Raw genomic sequence first — 25,890 nt, forward strand, 5'->3', positions numbered from 1 at the left:
CCCTACGTAAGTGAAGTTGTGATTCAGCAGGCAACTTTTTCAATACAAGGCATCCTTTAAAATTAGTAGCAAACGCCAAAATTGTCGATCTCGAAGGCCGAGTACCAAGACCCTTATTTCTACGTAGGCAGCGTCGCCATAAATGAGCGGCGTTTCGCGCTCATCCGGCAGGCAAGAGAAATCTAGGAGGCTATGGTCAAAGCTTTTGTCGATGCTGGCGACATGTAACGCTGTTTTTGCGAACGACGCTGTCTTCTGCTGGTAGAAGCGTGCTCGCTCCGGCATCTCTCGTGTAAGTTCATACTAGTTCTGTTTCACTTGCACCGTCCACGAGCGCACGTACAGGTCTCACTAAGAGTGTGTTTAAATGTACAGTGACCCGCTGATTGAAGTACACACTACTTTATACATGTTTGAGTGCTCTATTACATACATTCCGTGGAGGCCACGAACTTCGGCCCTATGCAATTGCGTCATTTCGCGACCCTGTTACATTTCATAACACTGCTCCTAAATTAAAATCAGGACGTGTCGCTGTTGTTTCACGCTATCGTATCAAGACAGCGGCCAAACGCCCCGCCAAACGCTTCGATCAGCGCTTCAGCTTAGCAAAGCTGTATACGTTTCAGCTTAGCTAAGCGAAAGTGCATATGTGTGTCGCCTTGCAGTAAGACCTAGCTGCTCACTTACTGCTGAGCGTTTACAGGGGAAATCCTGGTAGTTCTACACCAGTCCTCGTTCCAAATTTACATTCGTTGGCCGGCTTTTTGTTGATTCATTACGCAACATGACGCACGCACTTAAGCTCCACGGCGCACATTGTGGGAAACCGTATCAGTTTTCATAAATACGACTACAGTTTTCATAAATACGGCCGGATCAGTGAACAATTCAGATCTTACTGTCTCCTAAAGACGTGGTCATATTTTCCCCCGTTTATGTGACACCTCGACAAACTGACTGCTGATATCATGTTTCATTGTTTTATTTGAAATACCCTCAATGGACAGAAAATGGAGGGGCTGAATATAATAAATACTTGGTTATAGATACGAGATATGGAAATAAAGTAATATGCTGACACATTTACCGAATTCCAGTAAGAAAACCACGCTGAGTAGCAAAAACACGCTGGGTCAATTATAATCAAAACAGTTAGTAGTTAGAAAATTAGCTCATTAGATACACCGCATAGAGAGGTATATAACGCAAACATAATACTCAAAAAGAAGTAGCAATTCTTAAAATGCAAACATGATAAGCATAACAGAATTATACGAAACCTATGTGGCTTATAGCTATATAAAAAATAAAAGAAAAAAATAATGCAAAAAAACTGCGTGAAGTTATAACCTGCAGGTAAACTAATAAGGAAGGTGTAATATAAAAATGTCTTCCCTATACTGTAAACTATTAGCATTCTTTTGGAACAGTACTGCCTAGAAATACTGCAGACCAGCTGGAAATTATTTGGTAATTAAAAACTGTAACCACCTTATACTTGTTCATTTCAGTTGAATAAAAGCTGGTGGCAAAATTTTTACCTTGGTGACTGTAGCACTCAGACATATCAGAGCCGTGCAGATACAAGCCTAGAAATGACTACAAGGCTGAAAATGGTGATTCAGTTAATGCATATTTTCACCCGAATCCAAAAATAATAATTCTTGCAGAATGCTGCATTACCTTGAAGTACCTTGCCTGCTATGTTTATATATTACTCCATTTTAAAGGTTAGTTAACATTTATATATGATGTTTTTTTTTATTTACTTCAGCTATGTTGGTTTGCATTTGATTTCAAACTTTTTTCACCTTGTTGATATCCACAAGTTTCTACATTCTGACACGTGTGATAACAATAGCTGTCGGTGACAGCTTTTGGATGTCCTTCTGGTGTCAAAGGGTGATCAACTTCAACAGGAAACCAGGCCCAATCAAGACGAGCCCAATATATGTGCATAGTGGTCTGGCTCTTGATGCGCAGACTGACAACACGATTCAGATTAGGTTTGACCATGTGACGGTGACCTTATATATACCGGGTGCCCTAAATATCACGATTTAAAAAGGAGGAGTATTGTTGCACGAAGCACACATATTGTCCCCACTTTAGCCACTACAAATTGTTTTGTTGATGAGGTTTAGTTATTAGTCCTAATTATGTTTCTAACTCGACAAGTACTCACCTAATCATTAGAATGTTTATTAGAATGTATTAATGTGTTCTGTAACTGCAATCTGTATTTATTCCTGCACAATATTTTCTGCTATGTCGCAAATTTCTGATAATACGCGTATTTAAAGGATCGTACTGCACTGTATGCCCCCCTCACCTTATGCCTCTTCTGGGGCCTGTGAGGTATTTATAAGTAAAATAATAAAATAAATAAATGTCTATGAGGCATACGTAGACATGCTTAAGCAATGTCTAGCTGCCCTCTTTCCTGCAACTTACTAATTACGTGCACATTTCCTCAGCTGATAAACAATATGAAAAGTAATCTTGTGTAATTGCACATTTTATCGTACAGGCATGGACACTATGCGCCCCTCTTGACTCCTTCAGTCTGTCCTTTTATGATAAAAGCGTGAGAGATGCAACACCAACCAGCCCCTTCAGCTGCTCGAAAATAATACGCTGTCTTGACTTGCTGGCTAACAGTGATCTTGTCTGATGTTTGCAGGCTTTCTTTGTTAGCCAAAAAGCAATCACTCAATTAGTATGTTGCTGAAAATTAGTTGTTAGGTGTCATTTTAATATGCCTCGTTGAAATTTTAATGATTAGGTGAGTATATGTAGATCTATAAATGTAATTATAAATAGATAAGTACTCCTCAATAATAACAAAACTAGTAGTGGCTAGTACAGTATACTGGCTACAATATGCAGTGAATGCACTTCACACAACAATGTTCCTCGTTTTTTTTAGTCATGCTGCATGATTTCGGAACACTCTGTGTGTATCTTGTGATAAAAAAAAAAGGATTAGGAAGAAAACGAGGCGAGGAAAGAAAGTATTATTACGTTCTTTCTGTGTCTACTTTTGTTTGGGTAGCCACAGTTAGCTGCAGGTGCTATTCATTTCCTCTCTGAACTAGCCATTGGTGGCAAAGTCAGGCGCCATGGAGGACTTCCACTGGCTGTGGAAGTTCGGCCCTGGTTTCACCGTTTCGGGCGACAATGTCATCGTGCTTCACGAACCAAGCCAATTTTACGAGCAGCTCAAGGTATGTTGTCGCATACGCTGAGCCCCCGTCGGGCCCTTGTGCATGCTGTCGACGTGAAAGCTCATGTAATCGTAACAATGACCCCTTATGGTGCATTCATGGGTGTCAATTATGGTCAATTGTCATTATAGTGAAGTTGCATCTTATACGAAAATAAGTTCTTTATATCCAAAAACTCTATATAAGTGAAGATTTCCAACACTGTAGCTGTTGGAAACTATTCTACATATACTGTTTTATGATTGATATTTCGCCAAGTCCATGTATCTTATATATAGGTTTGAGTTTACATGAATGCTGCTAATTATAACATATGGTATACATTTCACAAAAGTTGTTTAAACTCTCCTAGGCATTCTTCTATAACATGAAGAATGCTACACTTTAATTTTGATATAACTAATATCTAGTATAACATATTTTCTGCTTTAATGAAGTAAATTAATTGTGGCCTTAATGAAAATGGCAATGTGACTATATGTTTACAATGAACTTTTGGATATATATAGAAGTTATTGCTGTGCTAGAGGCAAGGTTTGAGTGTACTACTTTTTGTTAACAAGTCACTTGTTTTTTCTTAGTGCTGCTAGTTTTATTTGAACTGAAGTGTCTCTTATGACTTCAGAAAGAGTGTTATGCACTCAGACCTTGGTATAACGAACCCAATTAAAAAAAATACTGGTTATAATGACATGAGTTAAACATGAGTTAAAATAGTCTTGCAATAAATACAGCATTAGGAATTTACCTTTCTTACAAATTTTGGGTATTACGTACTTATTTTCATGTAGATGCAACTTTGTTATAATGAGGTTTGAGTTATATTCGTTTCTTAACTCATTTTGATTTGTGGCATGGTAAGCTAGATGAATAGAACACTGTGATTGGAATTGTGTAGCTTGGTGATAGAGCATGGCTTCTGTCAGTAAACAAAACAAGGACACTGCAAACACCAGCTCATTCTTCTAATATATATACAAGAGTAATAAATAGGAAAACCAATGTGAACAAATAACCATGTATGAGGGGTAGCTCACTGTTCGATAAAGGCACAAGTCTGCACACATCATCTGCGTCACTTTTGGTCCACTTTCATTGACCCAAGAGAACGTAAGGTCGTTGTATGTGACTCTCGTTCACTATTTGGCACACCCTCATTCTTTGAATCTCTGCCAACTTCACCTCGAATTGAATTGTTGTTTTTCGTAATTTCATATAGCAAATAGGCTTCAAATAGTTGGGCATGTCAAATATTCGAACGAATAATAACTATTCTAATTCGCCTCGATTTTAATTAAATATTCAGCATGCGACACTTTGTAAAGCTGTTTTCACTGCAGTGGAGAAGTGCTATACTGTGAACGCACTTTTTCAGCAAAAAACTACACTCTTACGAAGCCCTACTTCAAAGTTAAATGCACATTTCGCCCTCACATAGACTCTTCATTTATTTTTAAATTTAAAAACTTATTATACCAGCTTGTATGCTATAAGTATAGTAAATTTTAAAACATAACATATTTTGCAGGTCATCACTTGCACTTTACTTTTAAACCAAAAAGAATGACATTTACATTTGCCTAGTTTCAATTAAAAAAAATGTAGGTTAGTTCAGTCATGTCACATATGTACATTTTTCAGTAGAACGTGCGATATGTGTTATTTGATTCAAAATTATTCAAAGCAATCTCTATTCACTTGAAGTTCACTTTACATTTCAAATTCACTATCCGAATAAGTGTAATGGCACAGCACGTAACATAACCATGAAATTGCTGGTGTTCATTTATGAGTACATGGTGAGAAAACACAAAAATAATGCACCTTCTATAAAGTGTAAAACTCTATAACTTTCGAGGCACACGCAAAATGTAATCAAATGCATCTAAATCTAACATGGAGGTATCAAGCAGCACAATATTAAAGTGAAAGAAGACAAGCAGATTGGGCGAGTTGGTCAGGTTGCATGATAGAAACGGCGCTTAGACACAGGAAGAGACATCGTTTATGCCTCTTTTTTCCTGTGCCTAAGCGCTGTTTTATATTTCTATTATAACATTACTGATAGTGGCAAGACCACAAAGGTATGATGACAGATTGACAATGAATTTCTTTACAAGTTTACTATTAATATGACACTTGTTCTGTACAAATGCTAGCCTTAGCGTGACTTCTCAAACCTAAGTGAAAGTTGTTTCAGTTATGACATAAATTGTTATGATTTGTGTGTTTCAATCAAAATCAGTTTTGTGATCTAGATTTTACATCTGATAGTAATCTACACATGCAAACCAACTGACAGGTGTGGTTTGGTGTCACATGGTCATCGACGAAGGCATCGGTCTGCATGTGCTAGACGGAATTCTTTATGTGGGTGAAGCTGTGCCCAGGCAGCGAAAAGTCTGGCTGCAAGCAATGCGCACTGTACACTGATTGACAGCAGTGTCTCCACCTTCCATAGTCTAATTTTCGATAAGGCATGTCAACAAAGGTTCTGAAGAACTAATGGCAGTTTTATGAACATTGCGGCACATTCTTTGCCGAGTTCTGGGAGAAACTTGAATACATAAAAATAAAGATAGAAATGGGCTTGGCAATATTGGTAAATGTCTTAGGTTGTTTTTATAATCTTGATTACTACTATGAAGGATTAATGCAAAAGGCAGTCCAGCTTTGAAGTGAAATCGCTAAAAAAAATTTCTCTGTTTTTTATTCTTTCCAAATTTTCAGAAGCTGACAGCATCTGCCAGCAAGCGCATCGTCTTGGCTTCTCTCTACCTTGGAAACGGGGAACTTGAGAAGGACTTGGTGAATACTCTGAATGTATTTAGTGTGATTGCTATCTGGTGCTTCACATTGCAAAGATTAGTGGGATGATTTTGTGTTTGCTAATATGAAGATGGACTCATATTTGTGTGTTCGATGAAAACATATCATTTTTTTGCATTTTTTTTTGTTTACCACTTTATAAATTGTTGAATGAACAGCATATCTTATAAAATACATGCATTCACTAGTCATACGCCATTACTGTTAAATTGCTTGTCTCTCTACACCACTCTGCCGGTGTTGCTGCTTTCTTGCTCAGTGCATCAGTGGATTAATATGAATATTATATTTTTTAATATTAACACAATCTGGCCACTCAGATAAAGGCTAACTCTAAGAAGTTTTACTTTCTGTCACTTCCTGCTAAACTTTCTTTTTAATGGCTTTTAAATCACATGTGGCTAGTTGGCTTGTACGCCTGGAGATTGTAGACACTCTATCCGAGCACATTGTTCTTTTAGTTTTCTCTGGTTGCCATTGCTGTTGCTTAATCTCAGACGTCCAATAATGGGAGAGCTTTACTGGTCCACAATGTGCATTCTGGGTCATGCTCCATTTTTGGCAAGTGAAACAGTAATGACATTTTTTGTTTGTTTTTTAATTTCATTACTAATATCATCTACTTTTGCTAGCTCTTCCTAGCATGTTCATTTACTGCAAAAGCAGGGACAGCTATTCGGTGTGGTAACATAATCATTAAACAATAGTTGCTGCCATTTATGCTCTTAATGTGTTTGTTATATTTATTTATATTTTAAGTCTAAAATACTTGCATGGAACCCTTTTAATATCTGTGTCAACTGCAATTAGGTTTTTTATGCAGGCTATAAAACTTCTTTGCAGTTGACCTTCAAAGGACATCACCAAAAATCCCTGACACAGCCATAATTGATCTTTAAAGGCCTTTATTAAAAGCCCTCAATGCTAGTATAGTCAACCATATAGTTACTGTATAAGGTACCCCTAGGTATGTTACCTACAGGTAGCATATACAGTGATTCTAGTCAACCTTTAGAAGCCTTCATTTAAAAGCCTTGACAAAGATGTAGTCAACCTTTAGACGCCTTTATTTAAAGCACTTTACACAGGTGTACTTGACAGGGCATTCTTAAAAACCTTTGACATTGGTGTAGTTCACCTTTATAGGCTATAATTATAATTACAAAAATATTTTATTAACATCATGACAAAGCATCATTATGCTTTTTAATTACTTGTGACACAGGTTTCCGAACTGCACGCGGCAGCCAAACGAAATGTGCAGATCCGGGTGTTGCTGGACTACACCAGGGGTTCGCGGGGTGAGATTAATTCACGTACGCTTTTGACACCCCTGTTGAAAGAATTTGGTGCTCCAACTGGTGATCATGGTGATCATGCAGAGTCCTTGAGCCAAGTTCAGGTTTGTGGCCTTCATGTGTAATGAATGCCCGAATGTTTCAGTTGAGAAAAAAAAGTTCATTGCATACGTGGGCTATCCATTTCGTTAGTCTGTTTAGTTTAGGCCGTTGCTGCATTTCAATAGTAAAACATATGTAGCCCAATTTTGGTGCAAAGAAATTTTATTTGGTATAAAACTAATTGCATTATTGTTGATAGTATTTAGTGTAAGTGTATCGCTGTTATGCACTGATATTAGTAATAAAATGCTTGATCAGCTTGCTTATAGTAATCTGATAAATCATATCAAGGTTCAACCCTATCACAAGACTTGCTGTCTGTGTCTGATCATTGCCTTGATTGAATGGCACAAAGGTGTGAACATGCCGTATTTCAAGCTTTGCTGTGACTGATGGAGCAATTAGAGTGGACATAATTAAAATTGTGTTTATGTAAAATAGCTGATTTTATTGTATGATGTTTGGAAAAGCACTAATTTTTAATTATATGTGTTCTTCGGGTCATGTTTTTTTGTTGTTGTTTTGCTATAGACTCCCTGTCATAAATACATGTTATGTAAATGTAGTACTACTAAGTACATGTGTTTTTGTATTAAATCTATTTCTATAATTTTTTAAAATTTTCTTATCATCACCAAGTGCTTCCGATGCTATCTGGGCAGTGTACAACTTCAATCTGGAGACTTAGAGGCAGAGTATTTGTCTGTGCTGACACTGGCAAAAAAATATTTTACATTACTTTATTAAACCTGGTGATTTGTTTATAAATGTTTTCTGCCTCAGGAATGTCAACCAAAACTTTGTCATATTTTACATTTGTACGTGCTTGTATTCATTTCATGTTAAAGTTCATAAGAAGGGTTCCACAATGACTAGGTTATGCACCATAATTTCTTATAGAGGCCGGAAACTGCATTAACTGTAATCTGTGAAAGCACGAATGGAAATAAGCAATGCACTGCTATTGACAAATAATAATGTTACTTCTGAAAATTTCACATCAGCACTCATTTTTCGCAGGTGGCACTGTACCACAGTCCACGGCTTCGTGGCCTCATACGCTGGCTACTGCCGGCACGATGGAACGAGACCGTCGGATTGAGCCATCTCAAGGTCTACCTGTTTGATGACACCCTCATCCTGAGTGGGTGAGCAGGTGATTTGGGTTCTGCCAATAATTGGCTGCCAATTTAGGCTTGAGTTTCTGCCAACTTCTACAGGGCACCATGTTTACATTTCTTGATGCAGTTTGTTTTCGCCATTTGTAATGATGAGTGTTGTGAAGATTGGGGTTGTGAACGGTGATAGCGAAAAAAAAAAAAAACAATAATCCTTGACTGAATTCAATCTGCTCCTATCTAATTTATATTATAATTAGATACGGTAACCATGATAGAAACACTCCTGTTTCTGACTAGATGTTGGATAATCTACTAATGACAGTACTTATGAATATTTTTTACCCCGCTTCTCGTAATGCTTGCAGCCAGTAACAACCCTGTACACATATTTTGAGTTACCTGTTGAGTTACCCTTTTGTGAAAAATGCCACATAACTAATTGTGCAATAGACTGGTATTTAATTACTTCATAATTATCATGGCCCTGTAGAAGTATCTACAGAACAACATCATACTGCTTTAACTTCCTCACAGTTCAGTGGCTTGCAATAATCGTTAGTAATTTTGATTACCTATCAACACTCTATTGTAATTTTTACCTCGTGGTGTAAATGATACAAGATGAATTAGCATAAACTTTATGTTTTTCTTGCAACGTTGTGACCACCATGTGGTGTTTCGTGTGCCTCACTTGCCTATACTGTCGTATATGCATATAACTGAATTAGAATATAACTTAGTAAAATCAAACACAGTAACAGCTACATGTTACTGTACTTAAGTACTTAAGGAGTGAAAAAAAAAAACCTGGAGGCTTAATAAGAAGGTTCAACTTGAATTGAGGACAATGCAGCAATCGATGAAACGGAAAATACGGGTGTAACCTTAAGAAAGAGGAAGAGAGCAGAGTGAGTCAGGGAAGGGAACAAACGGGGATTAAGGATATCATAGTTGAAATCAATAAAAAATTGACATGAGCCGGGCACGTAGCGTGTTTGTCGGCAGGATAACTGCTGGTGATAAACAAACTGGATTCCAAGAAAAGAGAAGCATGAGAGGGGGAGGCTGAAAGTTAGATGAAGTTCTGCCAGAATAATGCAGCAGTAGCAAGCACATGACTGGGTTGATCGGCGAAACGTGACAGTGGCCTTGCAGTGGGCATTGAGAGTCTGGTGATAATAATTATTGAAACCATTATGTGACTACACCATTTGTGTATTGTCATAATTTTTTCCCTTTCCACTCTTTGCCTTCCTGCAGGGCCAATCTGAGTGACCAATACTTTCGGAATCGACAGGACCGTTACGTCGTCTTTAGGAACTGTCCACACCTCTCCGATTATTTCTCTCGCGTCGTCCAGACCATTTCGTCGTTTTCGCTGCAGCTCCAAGGAGACGACTCTGTTTCCGTTCATCCGGGCTTCAACATACATCCTTTCCAAGGTACGTTGCGTATAAATGAAAACAAAATAATTCTGGAGTCTACCCTAACTCTTGACTTGGGTGTCTCATAGTAGCCCTTGCAAATTGGCATTCGCATGCCCTATTGTACTACCTGGGTAAACTTTGTGTATTGCACACTGCTGAAGTAGATCTCAGAGGCAGTGTAAAAAGAAGAGTGTAGTTGAAATGCACTGCGCAGGGTGTCACAACAATCCCAGCTACTCACAATGTTTCAGTGAACCAAATAACCTAATTAGCTTGACATTTAATTGGACCTTATCCTATGCCAAGCTATGCTATGATATCGTGTGTGTCACTTGAACCTCTAGCATTGATTTCCGTTTTTAGGAAAAGACGTTTTAGAAATGTATTTAGAAAACTGGATGTGGTTGATCTGATCTCCTTGGAATTGAAGCAAGAGTGTCACTTAATGCTCGTGTCACTAAAATGAATTAGCTGTTGCAGTGTTCTGTTGTAAAGATTATGGGCCCGATATAACGCATTGCAGAAAATGAAATGGGCACATGTCAACATTCCTGTTGTTAGCAGATAAAGCGTTGCACCACTAAGCTCCAGGATCCTGGTTCTATTCGTAGTTTGAAGAAACACGCAGAAGGTGTCGCACAATGCTTTTTCGTCTGCATTCTGTAGTGTAGGAGTGTGCGTATTTCTGAATACTAAGATGAACTCGGAAAGAATTGCTGAAATCTGTGCAATGTAATGAAAGTTATTAGCCTTCCAGCTTGAAAATCTCAGCAGGTAATCAGAACAACAACAACAACAACAAAAAAGTTCCTATCACATTTCTTTCTCCCACCGATCACATAGTCCGTTTCCAGTCACAGCGTGCCTTTTGCAGAAACAAACTGGACGACTCGCCTTACAATGGCCACTGCAAGGCACACCTAGCGTTTTTTTGAAATTCTTTTCAAAATTTCTTATTTAGAAACAGAAATCCTTTTGTATCTGAGGAAGTATAAATAGGGCTTCTATAAATTTTAGCTCACAATAGTGTCACCCATCTGTCATTGTATGAAAACTACATGTGTCTTGTTGTATCAAATCAATAAATGTTGTCACTCCTCCGTGATGAACCATCACTTCCTCACACAAAAAAAGCCATTGTGTGTCACCCTAATTCGTAACCAGTGTGGTTCCTCCAGCAAAATAAAATTTTAACAGCTTTGTTTTTAGCATTGCCACTCGCGCAATGATATTGGTGCATTCCACAGTTCAATAAGAAGTGATGAAAACTACACACTTAATCTGTGTCACATGGTTTCTTTAAATGCATAAAAGATTCACCAAGAAGTCCGGATTAATCCGAAGTACCTCACTCTAGCATGCCTCATAACAACATCATGCTTTTGGCTCATAAAGTGCCAGAATTCAGTTTTTTTTTGTGCATGTCACTAAAATGACTCCGTGAGCAAGTGGTTAGCCATCTATACATTCAATGTCATTTTCTGAAGCCGTTACAGCAATCATTCAATCCAAAGTGTTTCTAGACATACACACTGCGTAACATTTTCATTCGTACATTTGCGTTCTCTCAGTGGTCTAGAAATGTGTACAGGGCTCACAGAATTAAGTGCATCAATAAAAGGCTAAGTAATGCACACTTTCACTTCCACTGTATTTATTTTATGTCACATCAATGTAACGTTGCCTCGTACCCTTTACATATGGGCCAGCATCACCATTGGTGGCCTGATTTGCAGCAACACAACACAGTTGTTTCAAGTGATTGTGCATACTAATTATGCTGAAAGTCTTGATTTCGTGTTTCATTTTCATGAGCACCGGCCACAAAGAATAAGGTAACATGGCTTTACTGTACATTCCAGTACATTTCAGTATACTGTAATTGTGTACAATACAGTACGCAGTTACAGGCAACACTCGCATCAGCACCCTTCATATTGTTGGCCCCCTAATGGCAAGTGAATGTGGAAATATTGTTTGTGCACGGCACTAATCTGTCAGAAGAGTCATAGCTGTCAACCACCAGTATGCACGTCTAATGCGCTTCTATGCTCTCTTGCTTTTGCAAGAAAGAAACACACACATACCACCTGTGCAAGTGTTCTCTTTAGCAGTGGACCTGACTGTAAAACCAGTTGGTTACTATACATCCATCGAGACTTTTAAGAAATATTTACTTCAGACAGCTATCAAGAATTTGTGTCGACTGCAAACCAACGCCTCTCCGAACTCATCAAGCCAAACAGAGACACGCCCCCGCAACCTTGTCCACGTGATGCTTCAACCGACACGTGGGTCTTTCCGTTACTCCAGATGGCACCACTAGACATCACTCAGGTATGTAGAACAGTCTGTGGAATTCTACGGATTGTCAAAGTCATAAAGGAACTGCAGGTAAAAGAATTCACGTAGTGCCTTCGTGCAGGTATAGACAAGTACTAATCTCTTACTTACTGTAGCTGATTTATTTCAAGAAACTTGTAAAGCTAGAGCTAGCTTTCTGCCTTCAGTGCTGCCATTTCTAACCCAAGAATTGCTATACATTTGATTACACTTGCATCATTTCTTGTCTCTCCTTCCTGTAAATGTCTTGAGTTATCGAGAGCACATTAATTAATTGATTGATTAATTAAGCATACCTGACTTCAGATGTCGAGGTTGTGAAAAGTTATCTTAACCTGACTTGATGATTATTACACATTTGTTTGCAATGGCGCGGCAGTCTTAGTTCTGCGAAAGAAAGCCACATATTCTAGTATTGTAGGGCAATCAACAGAGGCTTCCTATTCTGAACCAAGCAAAGCTGCCATTGTTTTTGGTTTCATAGAGTTGATTGCCTTCATGTGACCAATGAGCAGTTGTTTTTTTATGCATAAATAAATTAGTTTCTTGTTGTGCATCGACATGTATTTCAAGAAGACCAAAAGATAAAAAGAGAGCGAGAGAATAAACTTTTATTTGAGCAAACACATTGTGCTCCCAAGGTCGGCGGTCTCCTTATTCCAGGTAGCTCCGGGCCTTCGCCATCTTCCGCGCCCGTTGAAGCATGCTGCGCTGATACTTCAGGCCCGGGTCTGATAACTTGGCTTCCCACTGCTCTTCGGTTAGTGTAGTGGCTGCAGGGCTTTGTCTGCATCGCCATACCATACGGAATAGGGTTTCCAGGACATCACACTGCTTGCAGTTGTACGAGTACTCGGTTGATAAATGCGGTGAAGCAGCGTACAGTGGACATAAGTGTTAGTTTGCAGCTTCCTGGGGGTTACTGCCTCTTTCAGAGTCAGGCTGGGGTGAGCTGGCGGGTAAATTATTCTGTTTAGCTTGTAGTGCTGCAGTATATTGTTGAACTTTTTAGGTACATCTTCTTTCTTTCTTAGCGCTTGCTCTGGGATGGTCCGGTAAACATGAGCTCGGGCAAAAGCATTGGCTGCCTCATTTCCCATCAGGGAGTTGTGACCTGGAGTCCAAATGATGTACGTGTCTGGTAGATTTGTCTTCGCTGCAGAGGCGAGAATTTATAAGGCTTGCTTAAAAATTCTTTCTTTATAAAAATTTTGTCAAGCTGCTTGCGAATCGGTTAGTATTACTGTGTCAGTACAGGTTGTGATTGCTAGCGCTATCACTGTTTCTTCTGTTGTGTCGATTTCTGTAGTTAAGATGCTAGCTGCTGTTCTCTCTTTGCCTTCCCTGTCGACTATGCTGACAGCATTGGCTGGGGTTACTGCATATTTCGCTGCATCAGTGTCTCTTGTGTGCGAATCGCGACTCTTGTTGGAGCTTCTTTATTCTGGCTTTTCTTCTTTCGAGATGATAGGTAGGATGCATATTTCGTGGGATCCAGGGTACTGAGCTGTTCTGTCTAATTATTGCTAGAATATTCCTTTTCTCATCACATTGTTTCATTGCTTCAGACCAACCCAATCTTCAGAGTGTCACTTGTTCAGTTTTAGTTCGTCTAAGCCATTCGAGGTAAGTTACTTCGTGTGCTTCGACGAGCTCCTCCCAGGTGTTGTGGTGACCTAAGCGTAGTAGTCGCTGCGTGGAAGCACGTTCATAGATTCCTATGGCAGTTTTGATGGCCTTTCTTATAAAGGGTATACAGTTTTTTAATTTCAGAATTCTTAAGCTCCAAGTAAGGGGTTTCATAAGTAAATCTGCTGATGATGAGTACTTGGATCAATTTGATGGTTCCATGTTCTTTCAAGCCGTGTTTTTTTTTTTTTTCATTTGATACCAGTCGTACCAAGTGTGCAACTTGTGTTTTGGTTGCTTGAAGCTTCGGTGATGTGACTGCGCCCGATCCGTCTTTGTGGATGTCTAGACCCAGGACTCTGAGTGATTCCACTTTAGGGATTTGCACTCCATTCAACCAAAGCTTTGGTTCTGAGATTTCACCTGTTGGCAGCCTTCGCCTTGTTCTGGCTTTCAACAGAAGAAGCTCTGACTTTTCTGGTGCACATGTCAGCCCATAAGCATTGAGGTAACTTTCTGTGCGGTCCACTGCCTTTTGAAGTGCATCTTGCTGAGCTCCTGGAGAGCTACTGGTTGTCCAGATGGTTAGATCATCTGCATAGAGGGCGTGGCTTATCCCATGTATTCTTTTCAATATATTCGGCAGTTTCATCATGGCAATATTAAAGAAGAGTGGCGAGATGATGGAGCCTTGAAGGGTTCTTTTGTTTGCCATTTCAAACGGATCTGATTTCGGAGTACCAAGGCACACTGTTGCTGTTATGCCACAAAGAAATTTTTGTACGTAGCAGTACGTTCTTTTGCCACAGTGTGTGTCCTGGAGGTTCCTCAGTACCACGCTGTAAGAAACATTATCAAACGCTCCTTTCACGTCCAGTGCCAAGACTGCACTTTTGCTATGCTTGCTTAGGTGATCGATGACATTTTCCTTCAGTTGCAACAGGATGTCTTGCGCTGACAAATGGTGGCGGAATTCATACATCTTGTCAAGCAAGTATCGGTTTTCTTCCAAGTATGGAGTTACTCTGTTTAGGACCATATGTTCATACAGCATATCTGCACAGGATGTCAGAGATATGGGTCGCATATTTTCTATTCCCAGTGGTTTGTTTGGATTAGGAACCATGATGATCTCAGCATGTTTCCAGATTGCTGGAACGGTCCCACTTTTCCAGCTGTCATTTATAGCTTTTAAGAAGTAATCTTCCTCAATTTTGACTAGGTTACGGAGTATCTTGTTGTTGGTGCAATCTTTACCTGGGGTTGTGTTTCGAGTTAATTTTGCCAATTCCGCTTGCATTTCTTCCAGTATGAATGGGCGATCGAGTTCTTCATTTCGCTTTCCTGTGTATTTGAGGTCCAAAGCAGGGACTACTACAGCTTGGGTACCTCCTCTCAGCTTTTTCTGCTATTCTAACGGTATTGCATTTTCCGAGCTCCCGCAGTTGTGAATGAATTTAGTCGGGTCCTTTGTAGAGTCCGTTTTTGATTTCGTTGTGCTTGTGGCGTAGCACTGGTGGCGGCCAGCCGGCTAGAGAAAACGATGACAAGCGCTGGTGGTTCGTGGTGCGAGCCGCCTGGAATGTTCATACTCTTTTGGCGGGCTGGACGCCACAGCCGCTGCTCTACTTCGGCAGCTCTTTTCCTGTACATCTCGTCTCTCGTCTGCCAATTTAATCTGCAATGACGGCACATCCTCGTTGGCCGCCATCACGCTGCTACAAATTGGTGACCACGGACACCCGGACAAGCGACCTGCACTGCACTACTGCCACCGAGCTCCGCGGCCATGTTCCAGTCAGCATAAGCCTGGCAGCCCCGATTCGATCCGCCACTGCCACCATTCAGGGCCTCTCGCCTAAAGTCATGGTTCGAGGAGTTTGCGGTGGCCTTGGATCGAAATGGCATCTGGTTCCAAGAGTTCATGCACGAGGTATTGGAATACTATCTTTCACATGACCTCAAACGCCGCCTCACGTACTTCTGCTAGAGCCCTCGCCCATACAATGATCTGTGAGGCGCCAAGCTCAAGTTTTACGGCATCAAACGAAATATTTCTCTCAAAAACGACACAGCTGCACCAGGCTCATCACTTTCCAGGACGCCTCCCGCCCCCCAGCTAGTCCAGACCATTCCCCTGCCAACAACTGCCCACACAAGCGACGGAGGCCACCCTCCCGCATTCGTCGACCCGTCCACAGAGAGACCCTCACACCCCGATTACACGGCTCCTCCCTTCGATGTTCTGGTTCTGACACCAGAGCCATTGCCATCTCTCTCCGTCTCAGACTCGACGCTGGCCACTGCCCTGTGCACCGTCGGATTCGCTGCAGAAACTTGCTCAGCTGTAGCATCTGTCGCTAGTGATTCGACGGTCTCTGCCCAGCCAGCTGACCCACCTGCGGGCTCCACAGTTATCCATACTCCTGTGGAAGCCCGCGTCACCACTCGAAACATGGATCCTGAACACACTCTCACTGTGCAAGGCATCAGATTACCAACTCATCGGCACGTGCCACTCGATCATTCACTGACAGTCTATCTGATCACGAACACTCTTCCAATGCCTCAAGTGGTAGCCAGAGTTTTCAAGATCTACTTGCGAAGATTTCCTCAGTTCTTCCCAAGGAGCAACACCTCACGACCTGTGGCCAATCCGTAACACCGCCACTATCCACTGTCGTGGGCAGTCATTCCTCATTACATCTGTCATCTTGTCATTAAGTCAGGTGAGGCAGCATCACATCTCTGCACAGCGCACGACTCATGCTCCGCCCGAAAGACACACTGCATTGTCGACCGACGCGCTACTGTTGGAGCTCCATTAGCCGCTACGCACGACGCTTGGCGTTACGCCCACTACGACGTTGACATTTTTTCCACCAGCAACATTTACAACGCTCCTCTCGACTTTGCTGGGTGCTGCTAGTGACGCGATATCATTGGCGTCTTCGCCTGCTGCGTGGCTCCCAGTGCCACCCACCAGAGCTGTCTGTACGCCTTCCACCCTGTTGACCTGCGGACTACCCACTGTACACTTACAGGAACTGACGCACCTGTACATAGTGTTTCTATGTTTTTCCTACCTTTTTTTCATTCATATCTCTTTATCGCGTAACATGCTAGGCGGGGAGCCCTGTAGTGTAGCGCTAGTGGAGGTCAGCCGGCTAGAGAAAAAGATGACGAGCGCTGGTGGCTCGTGGTGCGAAGCGCCTGGAATGTTCTTATGCTTCTGGCTGTCTGGACGCCACGGCCGCTGCTCTTCTTAGGCAGCTCACTTCTTGTACGTTTTGTCTTTTGTCTGCTCATTTAACTTGCGACGACGGCACATCTATGTTGGACGCTGTCACGTCGCCGACAAATTGGAGAATGACCGAGCTCCTGGCCTGGCTGGACGCTGCAGCGGCAACACCGTTTATGCTCGTGTCCCGAATAAAAGCTGTAACCACGGAACGTCCTCATCGCTGCCGTCTCGTCTCCCTCGTACCTCAACATGCTCAAGAGCGACTTGATGATGTTCCAGGTTTTAGGGGTGCTTAAAGTTCTTTGGAGGTTGTCACACATCTTGTTCCAGTTCTTCCGTGCTAATTCGTCAGCGTATTTGTGAGAGAAAATAAAAATGTTGTTTGTCAAGTGTATCTCTCAGTGAACTGGGACGTTGTATGTAAGAAGCTTGATACTTGCAGCAGAAAGTGGTTAGTGGCAGTTTTAAGTGTATGTCATTATTGTAGCAATATCCAGTGTGTAGAACAGCTAACGTTGGAAGTAAACTTTGGTTTCGGGGGTCTATATGAAAAAATGGAAATACTTTCACACCGCCTCAAATTCCCCGTAGTTACGGTTAGGGCCATTATGATTCACTTATAAAAAACCACTGTCAAATTTTTACTCAGCAGCGATAGATTCTTACTGTACCACATCATGCATGTTTTTGACAGTACTCAGCTGTGCTAAATGCACAAATCTGCGAAATTAGTGCGCAATTGATTATTTATTGAGGCGGCATGTTCAATGCCTTTCTTTTCTTCTGTGTTTTCACAGGCTATATCCAAAAAATTGTTATGAAGGTTTATTCCTAACACTATATCTATTGCTAGACTATTTTTCATTGACTTTGTTATAATCAATATTTTGTTATATCCAGCTTCGTTATATGAAGGTTTGAGTGTATTGTCTTTGTTGCTGTTCAGTTTTGGCTTGACAAGGTCTTATATTATTGCTTCTTCCCAGGACCAAGAAGTCACCGAGCGATTGCTCGCTCATGCTCCAGCACGATCGACACTGAGGCTCGCGACGGGATACTTCAACCTCACCGAGCGCTACTCCAACATTATCCTCCACAACCAGAGTTCACGTTTTGACCTCCTCGTTGCATCACCCAAGGTAACTCATAGCTTCAGCACGTCTTTCAATACAGTGATGTTACTGATGCTGCATCAGCATTTCAGTATGTTTCAATACGATTGATTGATTTTGGGCTTATATGGAATTCCGCAAGTATTGTTAGCATGGGGCCTCATTTTATATGCACCACTAACCGAACGGCAAGCATTAGAATTCAGAGGACCTAAACCTGGGAATAGCTTTACTGCTAATACAAAGATTGAGCCCTGTCTCCTCACCTTCCTAGCACAACTAAATAATTTTCACTATATAGTCAATCATTCCATAATTTGTGGCCAATATATATTCTACAGTAAGACCTCATTAATTTGAATTAGGTTATTTCGAAATTCTTCTTGATTAGAAGTACTTCAGCGGTCTCTTATCTTGTAATGCAAGTTTGAGTGGATAATTTGAAGTGGCGGCCAGCACCACTCCGGTTAACTTGAAAACCTTGGGTGCACTGTATCTATTCCCGATCCCGATCTCGCTGCAAAACTGCGGAAACGACAGCCTTTAAGAGCTGTACTGTAGCAATACTGATGAGTGGCAGCTGAAGTACCTCAGCGTCACAAAAAATAAAATTGTAAAAAAAAAAAAAACGGTCTCGGGGATCAGTTGAAAGATGCACCTGTGGAAAACAAGTGCTTTGCTGCAACACAGAAGCGACGTGCAGGCAGCATGTCGGATGCTTCTCGCAACGCCAGGGCGTCACGATTTACCCATTCTTTCTGGAAATATAAAGAAATTAATGAAGGACAGGCTGGTGGAATTCAGGATGTGAGCAAACCTCTGAGTGTCAGTTTCTCCAGCAATTTGCGCACTTGCACTGATGGCGGAGTTATTGCCTGCTACAGCTACTTTGGAAAGTAGGTTCTAAAACTTCGATGATCATGTTTTCTGCCAAAATATCGTGAATTTCGTCACACTTTCTATTAGTAAAATCTTTTTTTAATGGTCGCATCATGACGTGCTGGTGCAGTGAGAAACAGGTGACACCGGTGACAAGCTGCCTGCGTGTCACTACTGCATTGCAGTGAAGATGTTTTATTTCTCGCAGGTGCACATTTAAGTTGATCACTTTTTTTTTTTTTCCCCTTGCTTGCGATTGCAGCAGTGAGGCCCGGCATTCCCCCTTAATCACGGCAAGACTGTGACCTCGTGTTGCTGGAAAGCATAACCCTTGGAGCCGCAAAATAGACAGCACAGCAAACGACTAGCCTGGATTATACTTTGAATAATTTCAAGTTCTTTGCATCCTATTTTTTGTATGTTCTGTTAATTCAAACCCGCTTAATTCGAAGATTTCTCACGGCCCCAATGGCTAAGAATTGACGAGGTTTTACTTATACGGTCACTGATTTGTAGCATGTTCATATGTGACAGATAATGAACTCTTTTGGGAAACGATTTTAACTCCAACCAAAAAGTACGTGAAAATGCGTAAACCCAATGTTTCAGAATCGACTTGATTCTTTCCTTAGGGAGCACTGGGGCTACGTTGCCTCTGCGTCTTCAAGGCATTCGAGGGGTGATTAATGACCACCCTTTTTTGCCGTTTTGCCGTGGAACATAGGTTGCGTGCATAGACCGAGGGGAGGGTTTCAAAAGAATGGTTGATGTTCTGGGTCATCGCTGTGTATGCCACGACTCGAGTAGTAACCTTCTCCTCCAGTTAGTCTCGCTTTGGAGGATGGTCGTTGCGTTGAAATTTATCCGGTGATCAAATGTGTCAGGATGCTCGGTGACGGCACTGCGCTCTTTGTAGAGCTTTCATATGTCGTTGGCGTGTCGTTTGAGTTGCTCGGGTAGGTTATTTGTCTCGCCGATATACGAAAAAGGGCACTCGGCGCACGGGATTTTATAAACGACACCGGGACTCCTGCCCATTGTTGGCCGGCTTTTCAGGTGGGGAAGGAGGCAGCCCAGTGTACATGAAGGCACATGTGCGATGCAAACCCCTTCTTTTTTGAAGACCCATGCCAACATCTCACTGGTTTCTTGGACGTATTGGACCAGTACGCATTTAGGAGGGCTGCCAGTTAATGCTGATTAGGGTTTCCGTATCCTTCGTTGCTTTGCGTGGCGGGTGACGGCTCGTATGAAGTTTTTTGGGTATCCGTTTTTTCTGAGGTCCGCAATTACGTCGGCCCCTTCTTTCTTGCGCTCCATGCCATTGGAGCATATGTTCTTGGCTCTTTGAAGCAACGTGGTCACAACCGAGGCCTTGTGGCAGGCGGGACGGGACGAATCATATTGAAGGTAATGGCTAGTGTGCTTTGGTTTCCTGTGGGCAGAGAACTCCAAGCTATTGCACTTTTTTGCCACTTGTACGTCGATAAAGGGCTGGCTGCAGTCGCTTTCACACTTGGCCGTGTATTGTATGGCTAGGTGCATGAAATTTAGATGCTGTCTGAAGGAACCAAATTGGTTTTGAAATGTTGGGTTTACGCATTCTCGCGTATTTTTGGTTGGAGTTAAAATCGTTTCCCACTTTACATACCCAACCAGACAATTCAATGAACTCTTTTGTATTGATTTCATCAAATTACTGCCTTCACTGTTAGATAGCAGTAGCCATTTCATGTCATACAGTATTACATATCTATATCGGTGTTTACTTGTGATTTTATTCATAATTCTTATGTATCCTCATTCTATGTTGTTGTCGTTGGTGTTTTTTATGTACTAATGTTATTGGGAACCCTTTAACGATTTTGTTAGGTTACCAAGTGTGTAAAATAGAATGTATCTCACAAAATACTACAATCAATTGAATAGACAGTGAGGCCACAGAAAGCTTAAACATGTTAATAAGTCTGACTGTTTTACACCAACTGTGAAATAAATTGAAATGAACAAAATTATTTACAACAGAAATGCCTTTCTTTGTGCCTCAGTCGTTAGAGTATCGAACGCATAATTCGTAGGTTGTGGATTCAGACCCCGTTGACAGAAAGGGTTATTTATTTTTTGTCTACTTCAGTTGATTGCAATTTATGTTACAATCAGTAAACTATAGTTAATGACAAGAATTAACATCCTCCTTGCTTTTCACTGCCTAATACTCTCAAACCTCTATATAATGAATCTGGTTATAATGAAGTGAATAAAAAATAGTTTTGCAATAAATAAAATATTAGGAATTAACCTTTATAATTATATTTTTAAAAATAACGAACTTATTTTCATGTAAGATGCAACTTTGTTGTAATTATGTTTGATTGTAGTCTTTTTGATTCACTTAGTTGTGTTTAATATATGAGCAAGTGCCATTGTAAAAATGAATTCGCAGGGTAATTGCTTTAGCAAAAAAAAAAGGCATCATTTTTTTTTTTTGCAGTCAACCTATTGAGTCTTGCTCCTGCCACTTCTGATAGCTGTTGGCCCCTAATACGGTTTCGGGCTGTCTTTAGAATCAGAGACATTTCAAGCACTCTGCACCTAACCTGATTTTGCTCTGCCTACGTGATTGGCCCTCTTTTTATGAAGAGATGCTGTCGCCATGTGACGTCACATTATGTGGCATCATAATGTCGTCATCTGTGATGTCACGATGTCGCATGGTGACAGCATTATGTGAATATAATTTTTAGCATCTGCCACCAATGTGGGATATGACCAATTTGCTTTAAAGGGACTTTAAATAGCAAAACAATTTTTTGCGTATTAATAAAGTACAATTTCATAATCCAGACATCACCACTCTTACCGCGACACGACGCTTTGTAAGTGAGAAAATGTATGAAAAGAAAACGCGAGTGATGATGCCACGTTGTGTTGTCCACACCAAACACCATGATGTAAGAAATTTTGAAGTCGTCTACTGGTTCCTGCGTGGCACCTAATTGATAAAAATGAAGTACATTGTAATATGCGGGTACAATAGACTTAGCATACGAAGTTTCAAAAAGTTTCATTGAGCGAATGCCACAAAAATGCTGAAAATACATTTTGTAATTTCTTACGTCACGCGCAAAAATTTTGGCGCAAAAATTAAACATGAAACTTGGACCTTGATTTCCTCTGCAAATAGTGAACTTACGATAGTGAAACATATGGCATTGGAGCTGTCAGAGTGCAGTTTGTAAATCTAAACCAAGTCATTGTTCCTCTTTAGTGTCCCTCAAATAAGCTTTAAACCACACTGTATTTTCAGGTGAATGGTTTCTATGGTGCGGAAGGTATGAGCGGTGTAATCCCAACTGTGTACACCCTTCTGCTGCGCCAGTTCTTCCAGCGCGTCGGGCCGTCCCACACTCACGTTCAGGTGGGGGAGTACGAGCGGCCCCAGTGGACCTTCCACGGCAAGGGCCTGTGGCTCTGGAGGGACGGCCATCCCTGGCCATGCCTCTCTCTCATTGGATCACCAAACTTTGGTGAGAGGACGCTACTGCTGGTCTCGACTGCACCCAATTGGAAACTGGCTAGCATTACACAGCACCTGATTCGTCAAATCATTATACTGAGGCTTCTTATTTTTTTGTCTTACTGAACAGTGGTGCACAGCAATACAGAAACATAAAATACAGAAACCCTTTATACTGTAAGCCAGCTTAACCCTCAGCCATATTTCTGGCAAGCAAGCTTCACTGTAAGGCAGCTTTACTTTACTGCAACAGTGTGGTTTATGCAAGTACACTAAGGTGTGTACTATGAAGTAACGATGAAGGAGCCCTCAGAACAGCCTTTCACTAAAACCTAGTTTGTCTTTCTGCCCTTCTTGATGAATGTACAGGTTTTCGGTCAGTCTACCAAGATCTTGAAGCGCAGGTTGCCATTGTCACAACAAATGAGAAGCTTCAAAGACAGCTGGCCCAAGTAAGTATAGTGCTTAACTTCTTTTTGTTAACTTTCTCTTGCTATTTAGTTAACCCTTTCAAGACGTAAAGAAGAAAAACTTGCCGAAATCACCCAAATTAGTTGGAGTTCTTTTTTTTTTTTTCATCATGTCTAGTTTCTTGTTCCTCAATAAATCTGAGTTGATAGTCAGTGCTGTGTACATGTGCCCCTTTTCCGTAGCCACATTTTTCACGCTACATTTAATGATGATATCTTACCAAGTTGGCCGGCAAGACACCCTCTTTTTTTTAAATGCGAAGCATTTCTTAGCGAACTTCAGCGACTTTGAGCGTATTAATCTGTGTATCTATCTGTCTGTCTATGTATCTAATCTATCTATCTATCTATCTGGCCGCTCACGACTTTTAGCTCTCCTGGTTGTTACCATGATATCGATACCAAACTTGGTATGACATAACGTGACTGTATGAAGAACATATTTGACTAGTCATAATACGAAAATCATGATATGTATGTCATTAATGTCATAATTTACATTTCATAGTCTTGGTGCTCTTGCGGTGGTTTCGTTAACATGACATAATGCACAACTGGTATGGTACGACATGACTGCATGAGGAACACAAGCAAGAAACCCTAAAATAAAAATCATGACATGCCTGTCATGTAACAACATGACTACTTGCCACACTCATCAAGCGCTCGCGGCCTTTTCGCTAGCGTCACATGTGCCAAATTTGGTATTACGGTACATGAATGGGTGACGAAGGTATGTGACTGGTGCAAACATGATAATCACGAGATGCGTGTCATTCAACAACATGACATGCCACGCTCATGATGCGCTGGCGGCCGTTTTGCTAGCTTCACTTATACCGAATTTGGTATTACGGGACGTGAATGGATGACGAAGGTATGATACTGGTGCAAACATGATAATCATGAGATGCATGTCATTTAACAATGTGACTACATGCTACGCTCATGATGCGCTCGCGGTCGTTTTGCTAGCTTCACATGTACCAAACTCGGTATTATGGTATGTCAATGGATGAAGAAAGTATATGACTGGTGCAAACATGATAATCTTGACAAGCGTTTCATCTAAGAACATGACAACATACCACGCTCATAGCGTGCTCGCGGCCGTTTCGCTACCTCCACAAATACTAAACTTGGTATAATGTGGCGTGAATAGATGACGAAGGTAAACAACATATCCAAACATGATAATCATGACACGTAAGTCATGTACAGCATCACTTACTTCAACCTCGTAACATTGTGCTGATCTTAAAGTGACATATCAACCTTTCTCATTCGTGCTTCGCATATCATCAATTTCCACTGTAAGTCGGATCTGCCAGTTTTTTTCTCTCAATAAAACGGTAATATTCTTTCAATTCAATTGTGTTCCTTTATTATGCTAATTGCATACAAAAAGAAAACCAGAACCGCCTGGCAATACAATGAAAAATTCCAATAAATTGAAAGCCGAGACACTAATGTCCCAACATGGACAAGTGCGGCCATCTTGCATCAAGCAGCTCAAATATGGTGAGCATAGTCTTTTGTGTGTGACCAATTTTCGTTCAAGACGAGCACAGTCATCATTGTCATATTGTTAGGAAATCTCATGACAACTGTACTGATCGACGGTCTTGCAATAGGCAATGTCTTGTACATAACTTCTTGGGGCTATTTCTGAGGGTGTCAATGGGGAGAGCAAGGATCGTCTGTTCAGCTGTCTTATAACAGCCCTCCAATAGCTCGTATCTATGCAAGGAGGGCTGGTGACTGGTTTTAGATCTATTTAAAAGAACCGATTTAAAGCTGCTGCACGGGGAATGAAACATGAGAAAATGAACTAGGCTAGTGTTCCAGCCTCTTCTGTATTTACGACTCCGTAAAATGCCATACCAGCTAGCCCCCTAACATACTTGAGGTTATTTAAAAAGAAACCTTCATTTATATTTTTAAAGCTTAGTGCTTCCTCCTTATTAACAAATACAGGTACTGATGAAATGCACAGTAAAATTTTCGCTTCTGTGTCAGAAAGCTATGCTGTCTCACAATATTGACATGCTAATCAAGGGTGTCAGATGGAGCAACGTTATTTCTGTGTTTCACACAATTAAACTGTGTGTTTTGCCCTTCTTAAAAGACACTATGTAAGCAACAGTTTATGGCCTCTCCACTTGTGCAGCACACAAAAGGAACAACATGGACACAGCATGTCGTATCTTGGTGAATTGTTCCTTTTGTGCACTCTAGTTGGAAAAGCAACATGCCCAAGGTCACGTTTTTTCAAGCTCAATTGAAGCTAGAGTAACAGGTTAATGCTCGAGAATTCTTGGTATTTTTTTCCTTCTTTTCTTTGCAGGAGCAGCAGAGGCTATACGACCTTGCAGCACCCGTCTCCCTCGCCACATTTCAAAACCCGACCCGTCACGTGCCTTTCTGGGTCCGGTTTCTGATGCCACTGCTCCGGCCGCTCTTCTGATCATCGACATTTCTCCATCACTTACAGGAATCGAGTGTTCTCAACAGCATCACATCTATAGGTTAATAAACTAATTGAATGAAATTAACATCTTTAATAACTTGTTTTTGGAGTGTTACAATGTTTCAGCAATGAATACGACATGACCGTGATATGTGTGTCACAGTCACAATGGTCAGTCAGTTACAGGTTTAATTTTCTGCAGTTAAGAATGCAGGCTTT

At 41.0% G+C, this 25,890-nt stretch overlaps 1 protein-coding gene across 6 annotated transcripts; it reads left to right on the forward strand.

Moving 5' to 3' along the window:
- The first annotated feature begins 181 nt into the window (after positions 1-181).
- Positions 182-25,768, forward strand: PGS1 (Phosphatidylglycerophosphate synthase 1). 6 transcript variants are annotated; one of them, XM_075868461.1, is made up of 12 exons: positions 182-292; positions 3,102-3,230; positions 5,961-6,038; positions 7,285-7,461; positions 8,480-8,607; positions 9,841-10,022; positions 12,190-12,344; positions 13,385-13,480; positions 18,210-18,362; positions 22,522-22,741; positions 23,101-23,183; positions 25,549-25,768. In XM_075868461.1, the coding sequence occupies exons 2-12, from the start codon at positions 3,126-3,128 to the stop codon at positions 25,666-25,668; spliced, it is 1,497 nt and encodes a 498-aa protein (XP_075724576.1). In that variant the 5' UTR covers positions 182-292; positions 3,102-3,125; the 3' UTR covers positions 25,669-25,768. The 6 variants fall into 6 exon arrangements, with proteins under 6 accessions (XP_075724576.1, XP_075724579.1, XP_037286599.2 ...); XM_075868464.1 differs by having other exon boundaries at positions 22,594-22,741; XM_075868463.1 differs by having other exon boundaries at positions 274-292; positions 3,121-3,230.
- Positions 25,769-25,890: the final 122 nt, after the last annotated feature.

This window comes from Rhipicephalus microplus, chromosome 7 (assembly GCF_043290135.1).
Source record: "Rhipicephalus microplus isolate Deutch F79 chromosome 7, USDA_Rmic, whole genome shotgun sequence".
Lineage (NCBI taxonomy): Eukaryota > Metazoa > Arthropoda > Arachnida > Ixodida > Ixodidae > Rhipicephalus > Rhipicephalus microplus.